At 48.2% G+C, this 10,419-nt stretch overlaps 1 protein-coding gene across 1 annotated transcript in view; it reads left to right on the top strand.

The window, feature by feature from the left end:
* The window catches only part of CHMP4B (charged multivesicular body protein 4B), a 47,762-nt gene that overhangs the window by 36,822 nt on the left and 521 nt on the right, over positions 1 to 10,419 (top strand). Inside the window, exons 2-5 of the mRNA XM_007446824.1 lie at positions 5,584 to 5,761; positions 7,527 to 7,641; positions 8,692 to 8,818; positions 10,050 to 10,419. The exon at positions 10,050 to 10,419 is cut by the window's right edge and continues 521 nt beyond it. Coding sequence (XP_007446886.1) covers positions 5,584 to 5,761; positions 7,527 to 7,641; positions 8,692 to 8,818; positions 10,050 to 10,114 — 485 coding nt within the window. The 3' untranslated portion in view covers positions 10,115 to 10,419. The remainder of the gene's footprint in view (positions 1 to 5,583; positions 5,762 to 7,526; positions 7,642 to 8,691; positions 8,819 to 10,049) is intronic.

Here is a 10,419-nt window from a genome sequence, read left to right as displayed (position 1 = left end):
GGGGGTTCTTTGGCAGAAAAAGGATTTATTTGACCACCTTCTTTGAATATTTGGTTTAGATGAACTCCTTGTTAACCCAGTACTTGTTTTTGTTTTTTTTCCATTCCCCCCCACCAGTTTTATTGAGATATAATTGACATATAGCATTATATTATTTTTAGGTGTATAGTGCAATGATTTAATGTATGTATATATTGTGAAATGATTATCAAAATACATTCAGTTAACATGCATCACCTCACATGATTACATTTTTTTTAAACCTTGTACTGAGAACTAAGTACTTGTTTTTTTAAACCAACCATCAGGAATTTAGAGAAGTATAAGGCAAGATACTAAGAGCTAGCACATATTTATGAAAAACATTGGGTCTGGCCCTTTTGGCTTTGGCTATATATAGAAGCAAATTTTTGTGGTCAGCAATAAGATTGGGACGGAGGCTGTTTTACTTGAAGTGGAGCGGTCTGCAGGAAGAGAGGCATTTTTACTCATTTAGCTTTGCCCTAAGTTATACTTCACCAGTGTGCCACATGTTTGTAAGATACGGGGTGGTTCAAGTGCTCTGAATATTTATGTTTACACATATTCTCGCAGCCCAAAGGCTGACCCCATATCAGATTTCAAGGTTACTCCACTCATGAACCATGTATGGAAAGGGGGAAACGAATCACTTACCCTTTCACTTTGGGGTTCTCAACCAGCTGAGAAATACACACAGGATTTAGATTGGGGTAAACAAATGGACTGTCTCTGCCAGAAGCGGTCCTGGAGAGTTCACTGCGAGGAGGGGAAGAGACCGTGTGAACCCTGCAGGCAGGAAGGGGAGCCCTGGAGGGCCAGGCTGTTCACTCAGGACTTTTCCTCCCCTCAGACAGGGCACACCTCGTGGCGAGGATACAGGGGGAAGGGTGGGCCCTTGCAAAAGTTCCTGTTTTATGGACCAGGACGAATGCAGGGAAAGAATGCTGCCCAATGACTGTTTTAGCCAGTGTTTCAATGACATGTTATCTTTTCTCCATTGAGTAAGAGGTACACAGGAGGTAAAATATGGGTGTACCCCACATGAGGGACCCTGCAGAGTATATGAAAAACTTAAAAAAACAGGTGAAATTGGAGATTCAGTTTAATATATATTAAGCACTTGCTGTGTACCAGTCATTGTGTTGGATGATGAATAATATAAACATTATTTCATTCATGGGGGACTCTTGCTTACCTCCCTAGTATGTTTGGGTGTTTGCTTCCAGATAATTTATTGCTTGGGGGATTTTAGCAGTGGGGTGTAGAGCAGAGAAATGCCAGATTGCCATGCAAGGAGTCACTGCCAATTGAAAATGTATTCGAGCAAAAGTTAAAGCTGTTCTAAACCTATGATGTTAACAGGCAAGGAATGGTTTTAAAAATCAGAACATAGCTAACTGTGTAAAATCAAGGCTCCCTCTACACTCAGGACACTGAGAAGCAAGGCAAATGTCATCTTGTTGTTTGTTCTTGAGAACTGTCCCAGTGTCACTTGCCGTCATCCCGAGCCCGTGTGGGAAGAGCAGAGGCCTGGGGGTTTCTACAGACTAGTGGTTGAGCCTTCCCCTCCTCTCATAACAGCAGGATGAGCCACTCCACCTTTCTTTTTTTTTTTTTTTTTTTAAATTTATTTATTTTATGTATTTACTTTTGACTGAGTTGGGTCTTGGTTGCTCCTCGAGGGCTTTCTCTAGTTGTGGCTAGCGGGGGCTACTCTTCGTTGCGGTATGCAGGCTTCTCATTGCAGTGGCTCCTCCTGTTGTGGAGCATGGGCTCTAGGGGCGCGGACTTCAGGAGTTGCAGTGCGTGGGCTCAGTTAGTTGTGGTTCTCGGGCTCTAGAGCGCAGGCTTAGTTGTGGCACACGGGTTTAGTTGCTCTGTGGCATGTGGGATCTTCCCAAACCAGGGCTCGAACCTGTGTCCTCTGCATTGGCAGGCAGATTCTTAACCACTGTGCCACCAGGGAAGTCCCCACTCCACCTTTCTGATCCCCAGTCTTGTTGGTGTGGATCTGGGATCTGTGCCCTTGGACCATGCGGGAGGATTGAATGAGGAGGTGGGCAGGACTGCAGCAGCCACCCTGCTTGCTTATCATGCAGCCGGTGCTCATAACACCTATTGAATCTTGACTGGTGAACAAATTGTTATAGGCTGGGCTATGCTGTGGGTGATGGGGGAGGCTGAGGAGGACCTGGGAAAGGGGTACATGTGGGACATTGGCCTCAGAAGGCTTGAGAATCACTTGTTGATTAGGGTGTGTCTCAGTCGGTTTCTGTGAAAAAGCAACACAGTATCCGCGGAAGTCAGGAGGAAGCAGCCCCAGGCCCTGAGCATTTGTATACCAGGACTCTCCCCACATGCCTTCCATCTGCCACGATGGTCAATGGCAAAGGGATTCGGAACTGGTGCTGGAGCTCCCGGAACCAGGCTTGTGGCGAGAATCCCAGTCCCTTGCCTCCCGCAGGGCCTTGCAGGCTACATTAAACCACGTGGAGGCTTTGTCCTATGGGCAGAGGGAGCTGTTGCGGGTTCTTAAGCAAAGGAATGGCATGGTTGGATATGTCCTCCCTCTTCTGTGATCCCACAGTTCCCTGGACGCTCCCTGCTGCACTGGATGGTGCCTCCAGGGCAGGGTCCTGTCTTTTTCATTCATTGGGAGGCATAGCAGTTAGTATGGCAGCCCATGGACTTTGGAGTTCCATACCTGGCTTAATCCCCTCTCTGCTGCCTACCACCTGGTAACCTGAGTTACAGAACCTCTCTGAACCTGTTTCCTCATCTGCTTTTTTAAAAAGGGTGGTCATTTCTACCTTAAAGGGTTGCTGTTGTGAGGTACTTACTTGGCAGGCATGGCTTAGTACTAGCAGAAGGTGAAGATGTTCAGTAAAGGGTCTTGGGGACCCCTGGGTATGACTGCAGGTTGGATTTTTTGAAGTCATAGGCCATCTGGCCATTCATACCAGAATGAGGGAGATAACAGGTTGAATGGCTTTTCAACTTTTAGAGGCACATTTCATTGTTCTTCAGATTTTTAGCAGTGTTTCTTTAGCCTGCTTTATCCTTTGGCTGGAGGAATTTTCCTGGTGGTTTTTGTCTGCTGCTTTTATTTTTAAATTATTTATTTATTTATTTATTTATTTATGGCTGCATCAGGTCTTCATTGCTGCACACGAGCTTTCTCTAGTTGTGGCGAGCAGGGGCTACTCTTTGTTGTGGTGCACGGGCTTCATGGGCTTCTCATTGCGGTGGCTTCTCTTGTTGTGGGGCACGGGCTCTAGGCACACGGGCTACAGTAGTTGTGGCATGCGGGCTTCAGTAGTTGTGGCTTGTGGGCTCTAGAGTGCAGGCTCAGTAGTTGTGGCACACGGCCTTCGTTGCTCTGTGGTATGTGGGATCTTCCCAGCCCAGGGCTCGAACCCGTGTCCCCTGCATTCAGGGCAGGCGGATTCTTAACCACTGCACCACCAGGGAAGCCCTTGTCTGCTGCTTTTAAAGGAACTATGGACTGCTTACATGCAAGCCAAGGCCCTATTTCCTTGGCAAATGATTCTCAGAGTGCTATCCTAGGCTAACAGGGAGCTTTAGTGGAAGGAGTACGGGACCCATTCAGGTGACATATGGAGAAACCACAGCCCTCTTGGGGAGGTGATTGACTGTTGCCTACAGCCTGCAGGAGGTGGCTTTGGTATGGAGCGGGGGCGGGGGGGGCACGAGTACATGGGTGCATATGTATCTACATATGTATGTGAGGCTAGTGCTGTCCAGGCCAAGGCAGGTGCCGGCAGCCCATTCCTTCTGCTTGATTCTGTGCAGAGCCTCCTTCCTGGCTTCGATGCCCAGCTAAGATGTGTGCTAAAGATGCTTTTCAGTGTAAAGAGGGGAACTAAAATAGTAAGGGGAGGGAAGCCTGGGTTTTGAGTCAGGAGGTGTGGTTTGGCCCTTGCTCTGCTACCAAGTCATCTTGATCAAATTGCTTGCCCTGACTGAACCTTAAAACAAGATTATCTCCTATAGCCTTAACACACCAGGAGGCTGAGAGTGATGATGGCATTGATTTGACCAAATGGTCAGACTCTAGATTAGTCCCTGACAGGGATTTCTGTCTTTATTTCACTTGTGCTGTTTTCTATGATAGGGAATGCTATAGTTATCATCTTCAGGCATGGGACTTTTTGCTTTTGTTGAATACATTTCCAGAAGGATATTACTGGGTCAGAGGGCAGAAACAATATTATGGCTGTTGCTGTGTGTTGCCATGTTACTTTTCAGAAACATTATAACAATTTACAGTGGCTGGCTGTGTATGAGATAGCATTTTAACCCCAAATGATCCAGTATTTGCTATAGTCGTTATTTATTATTTTGTAATTTAGTTGACATAAAATGATACTTTAAAGCTGCTTTGGGCTTCCCTGGTGGCGCAGTGGTTGAGAATCTGCCTGCCAATGCAGGGGACACGGGTTTGAGCCCTGGTCTGGGAAGATCCCACATGCCACGGAGCAACTAGGCCCGTGAGCCACAACTACTGAGCCTGCGCGTCTGGAGCCTGTGCTCCGCAACAAGAGATGCCACGATAGTGAGAGGCCCGCGCACCGCAATGAAGAGTGGCCCCCGCTTGCCGCAACTAGAGAAAGCCCTCGCACAGAAACGAAGACCCAACACAGCCAAAAATAAAAATTAATTAATTTAAAAAAAAAAGATACTTTACCTTAGCAATGACTTCTGAGGACTTAAAAAAAAAAAAGCTGCTTTATAATAATTAGAGCTGCTGGTTTTTTGGGTGTGCACTATGTTTAATGTTGTGCTAAGTGTTTCTGTTATGTTATCTTATTCACAGTGAACCTATCAGGGAGGCTAAGTAGCTCACTAAGTCTGAGAGCTGGGGTTTGAACCTAAGGCAATTTGACTTCAAAGCACATTCTTTTTCTGGGTGTCCTCCATGCTTTGATTTGTGTGTGTGCAGTTACCAAAGAGTGTGAACTATTGCTTATGTGCCTGGCTGCATTTTGAAGTCTGTGAATTTTGTATAATTTTCTTCTTTTTACAATTTACTTTTCGCTGCGTTGGGTCTTCGTTGCTGCGCATGGGCTTTCTCCAGTTGTGGCGAGCAGGGGCTACTCTTTGTTGCGGTGCGAGGGCTTCTCATTTTGTTGGCTTCTCTTGTTGCAGAGCATGGGCTCTAGGCACGTGGGCTTCAGTAGTTACAGTATGCGGGCTCAGTAGTTGGGGCACGTGGGCCCTAGAGTACACGGGCTTCAGTAGTTGTGGTGCGTGGGCTTAGTTGCTCTGTGGCATGTGGGATCTTCCCGGACCAGGGATCGAACCCATGTCCCCTGCATTGGCAGGTGGATTCTTAACCACTGTGCCACCAGGGAAGTCCCTAGTATAGTTTCCTTAGAAAATTGAACGTGCTTTTTGTGTAGGAGAGATTATTAGCCCTCTGTTATAGTGGAAGCAGAAACTGAAGTGCATCCATCACAGTTAGGGAGAAGGCTCAGTGAACTCTAGGACATTGCCCTGTGTCTGGGCTCTCTGAAACCCTGTTTTCTTCCCCCTGTGCAGCTGCCCTCCAGGCACTGAAGCGCAAGAAGAGGTATGAAAAGCAGCTGGCACAGATCGACGGCACACTGTCAACCATCGAGTTCCAGCGAGAGGCCCTGGAGAATGCTAACACCAACACTGAGGTGCTCAAGAACATGGGCTATGCCGCCAAAGCCATGAAGGCTGCCCACGACAACATGTAAGTGGCCACCCACTGGTGGAGGGGGGCACCCATGTGGAAGGGCAGTGCTGGCCCTGGAGTGCCTCAATCCCGGGCCATGGCCTTGGGCAGACCCCTTGACTTATCCATTCAAGCACTTGAGTTTGTTTTAATTTGCATTCTTTTTTGGAACTCCTTCTAAAGTGGATTATGTGCCCTGCTGCCCTTGGAAGCAGATCTCATGGAATGAAACAGTGTTTTCTGAGTAATTCAGGGTTATTGGGATGAATATAGAGTTTCAAGCTGGAAAGGTCCTTAGAAGTTTCTATCACCCAAGCCTCTGATCATCAAGGTGGGGAAGTTTGTCCCAGGGAGGGGAGGTGACTTGCCCTGGGTTTGTGTAAACTTGGATAGAACTGGGATTAGAATCAATGCCCGTGACTTTCGCCTCATGCTGTCAGGGGTCCTGAAAAATGTGGTACATTTGAGGGCTTTAACTCCCTCTCTTCTTAGGTCTGTTTTTGATGGAATTTTCTGCCTCCCCCCTTGCTCTTGGGCTTTGGCTATCATGTTGACAGTGTTCTTGACCTCAGCATTCCTTCCTTTATGTGGCTACTTCTCATATACAGTGGCCGAAGAAACTAGATAACCGAACTTGTTATATTTGTAATTAAAGGCCAGGGTAACACTAGGCTGCAAATGAGGGCCTCTCCCAAACAGAACAAAATTCTGCATTTGTTTTAGTGCTTGAACTTGGCATCGTATATTTGGGGGTGCTTGGAGCACTTTTTTGCTTCCTTTGGGTATTCAGCTGACCATTTGGTCAAATCAATGCCATCATCACTCTCAGCCTCCTGGTGTGCTGTAGAACAGGGACTGGCCAAATGCAGCCTGTGGGCCTGCTGCCAATTTTTGTAAATAAAATTTAATTGAAACACAGTTGTGTCCATTAATACATATTGTCTGTGGCTGCTTTTGTGGCACATGGCAGGGTTGAATTTTTGTGACAGATCGTATGGCCCACAAATTCTAAAATATTTACTGTTTGGCCCTTTACAGAAAAAGTTTGCTGATCCCTGTTCTAGAAGTGTGGGATTGCAGGAAAAGTAGCCTTCAAATAACTGAGCTGTCGTCTGAGGGGATGTTCACTGGACTGAGCCTCCTGAGTGAGGTCCATGTCTGCTTCATGTCCATGTTCTCCAAGATGCCTGGTGCACAGCACGTCTCAGTGAATACTGTGCATGCCTTGAAGTATACATGTGTATATTATATTGATTAATTGTAAGTTTATATGATTGACAGTGTTATAGAAAATAATTCTGCATTGTATGCTTTTCCTTTGGGGCCTAGTAGAGGAGCCATAAGTGGATCTGTGTAGATGGGAAGGGCCTGTCAAATGGCATGGCTCTGTTTTATGATTTGTGATTTTACCTCCCCTGGTGCAGAGTTGCCCTTGAGCTTGAAGAGCTACTGGCCCAGGAGTTCAAGTCCCATGGTCTCATCCAATGTGTTTACCAGCTTGCATGAGAGACCCTGACAATGGCACCTAACTTTGCCAAGCTTTTTTCCTTAGGGTGTTGGACTAGGCGATGTCTAAGGATGCTTCCATCTTCTTGATTCTGTGATCCTCTGTTTTAAAGAGGAGGAGGAAGACAAAGTAAAGACAGAAAAGGAATTCCTCCGAGGGAGTAATTGTGGGGCTGGGGCTGGGCAGCAGACTGCAGGGAGCGGGGATTCTGCTTCTGCCTCACAGGCCCTCTTTACACAGACTGTCCAACATGACATCTGTCTGTTTCATTTAAAGGGACATCGATAAAGTTGATGAGTTAATGCAGGACATTGCTGACCAGCAGGAACTTGCAGAAGAGATTTCAACAGCTATTTCAAAACCTGTAGGGTTTGGAGAAGAGTTTGACGAGGTGAGTGGTTTCATGCAGATCACACAGGCTTCACAAATGATTCCTGGGCTGCCTCTCATGTGCTCTCGAAGCCTCTCTGGCAGGGAATATGTGGTTTGGAAATCACCAGTTCTCGTCCCTCCAGAGACTTGAACGTAGACAGGGCATGGTGTTAACCCTCCCTAATTCTGGGTTTTGAGGGCTACTTTCACTGTTTGGGGAGCTTAGGTGGAGTAAAGGAGCCTTTGTTGGGACCCCTCAGCAGACTTCAGGTCAATATTGGTTTCAACAGGTAGTTACCTGCACCTTTCCGTGGTGAGTCCTGGGCTCAGAGCTGGGGCAACTGAGGTCACCATGCCCTGGAGAAGTTTACAGGATTTGCCCTCAGACAACTCTGATGTGAGATAAAGGTGAAGCCAAGGAAGGAACATTTACACTTGATCCCCCCTGAAGGATCCGTCTGGAACTTGGCCACCTACCAATTTCTGCTGTGGCAATTAGAACGTTGGGTCTCTTAGGTTTTTAAAATACAGTTACAGGCCCTGTACCTCATTCTGCCTTAGATTTGAGTCCACTGAAGGTCAGGCTGTCTTCATCAAACCTAATTCTTTGTGCTGATTCCCACTGTATAGCTGAGGAAACAGCCTGTGGCTCTTACCCTTGGCTCCCAGCACCAGGGTTTTCATGTTTTCATACTGGAGTTTGATGGACTAGTCAAGTTCATTTCAATTCAGCAGACATTCCTGAACATTCACTCAGTGCGCCCAGTTCTGAGATAAATGGGAATGATAAAATACAATCCCTTTCCTCAGGATGCTCACAGCCTGGTGCAGGGACCCCAGACGTAGACAGCAAAAATAGCTCATAGTGTGTTACGTTCACCAGTAGAAGTATGTTTAGGATGTGTGAGTCACAGAGTGTGGACCTGGAGTTCATCTCCCCTCTGACCTTCTCAGAGGGGCTGTGGGGCTTTTAAAAAATGAGCCATCCCCTCATCCATCAGCTAAGAGGTACCACTGGAGGGGCTGGGATTCCAAGGTTGTCTCTCATTTTTGTGTTTGCTTTTACCAGGATGAGCTCATGGCAGAATTAGAAGAACTAGAACAGGAGGAACTAGACAAGAATTTGCTGGAAATCAGTGGACCGGAAACAGTCCCTCTACCAAATGTTCCTTCTATATCCCTACCATCAAAACCCAGTGAGTACTTTTTAGCCACAGTCATGACATACCCATGACCCACGTGGTGGGTAGTCTTGTGGTTGGTTGGCTTCAGTTTGGGTCCTGAGTTGCCCAGAGTTGAGAACCAGGTAGGATCTGTTGTGACAGCCCTAAAGACAGTGTCACCTGCTCTTTCCTAGTTTCTCTGTAGAGCAGGGTTTCTTAACCTTGGCACTGTTGACATAGCCAGACCGTTCTTTGGGTGGGGACTGGGAGGGGGCCCTGTTCCGTGCTCTGTGGATCTCTAGTAGCACCCATGGCCTCTACCCACTAGATGCCAGTAGCATCCCCCTCCCCAAGTTTTGACAGCCAAAAATGTCACCGGAGTTTGCCAGATGTTGGGGGGTAGGGCGGGTCACAGCCAGTTGAGAACCATTATTGTAGAATTACTTTCCCTGTGCCACCAAACAAGGGGAGAGTTTGACAGCTCTTGCGCCCCGTCTAGTATCCTGTGCTGTGCACACCTGTAAAAGCCGGGGCCTCAGAGGTTGCCACGGTAGGAAGGAAACAGCTTTGGCTTTTTTAGAAACCTGGTTCTATAAAACCTTCACTTGCTTCGTCCTTGCCCGCGCCTCCCACCGCCCCGCACTGTTTCACCCGTGGGTAGAATTATTCCACACAGAACTTCTAGAAAAGGTGAAGCTGCTTGATGTGGATGGAGAGAGAGGCCAGGGAGCGGGCTGTGGCCAGGCTGTGTCACCTCACTCTCCCACAGATCCAGGGGAAGTGGCCCCTCTCGTCGAGTCAGCTGCCCGGGGTGGGGTGTGGGCAGAGGGGGTCTGGAGGCTGTCCAGCAAGCTGCCGGCAGTGTATAGAGGTGGCTTAAGCCCTTGAGGTGGAAGGGGGTGGCGGGCGGGGATTAGAGCTCTTCCGGGGTTCTTCCCGCTCTCCCCCACCTTGCATGCTCTGGGACTGAGGCCGTGCATGGAGCCTGATGGACTCTCAGTGTAGAGTCCTCCCCGCTTTGTCTGGCTCTGGTGTGGCGGGGAGGGGAGGTGCTGGGGAAAGTGTGCCTGGTTATTTGGAGTTGTATGTTGCAGCTTTTAGGCACAGAGAAGCAGTCTGCTGATAGCCTGGAGATGAGGCTGGCTGCAGGGGCGGGGCTGTTTTGTAGACACCATGTAGCGCAGCCCTGGCATCCAGCCAGAGTGTGTGGCGAACACTGCAGCCAGCCTTCCTAAACTAAACAGCTTTTCCTCTCTTCACACAGCCAAGAAGAAGGAAGAGGAGGACGACGACATGAAGGAATTGGAGACCTGGGCTGGATCCATTTAACTGGTCCAGTGCGGGCTGGGCCCAGACAGACTCTGGTGGCCTGCGAGGCGGGCAGGCGTGTGCGTGTGTGGGGCAGGCAGGCCGTGGTGCAGGCAGGTTCCATCGCTCTCGAATCTCCCTCCAAAGCAGTAGGGCTGCATCACTGCTCACTCTGCATAGCATGGTCTGCACCCAGTGGTATGGGTTGGGGGGAGGGGGTGGGGGGCTGGGAGGTGCCTGCTGTTTATAATGTTGAATTTCTGTAAAATAAACTGTATTTGCAAATCCAACATTGAGCTTCTGGACTACGCTAACTCCACTGCTGA

The sequence above is a fragment of the Lipotes vexillifer genome, unplaced genomic scaffold (assembly GCF_000442215.2).
Source record: "Lipotes vexillifer unplaced genomic scaffold, Lipotes_vexillifer_v1.1 scaffold75, whole genome shotgun sequence".
NCBI lineage: Eukaryota > Metazoa > Chordata > Mammalia > Artiodactyla > Lipotidae > Lipotes > Lipotes vexillifer.
This window is presented reverse-complemented; position numbering and strand designations above follow the sequence as displayed.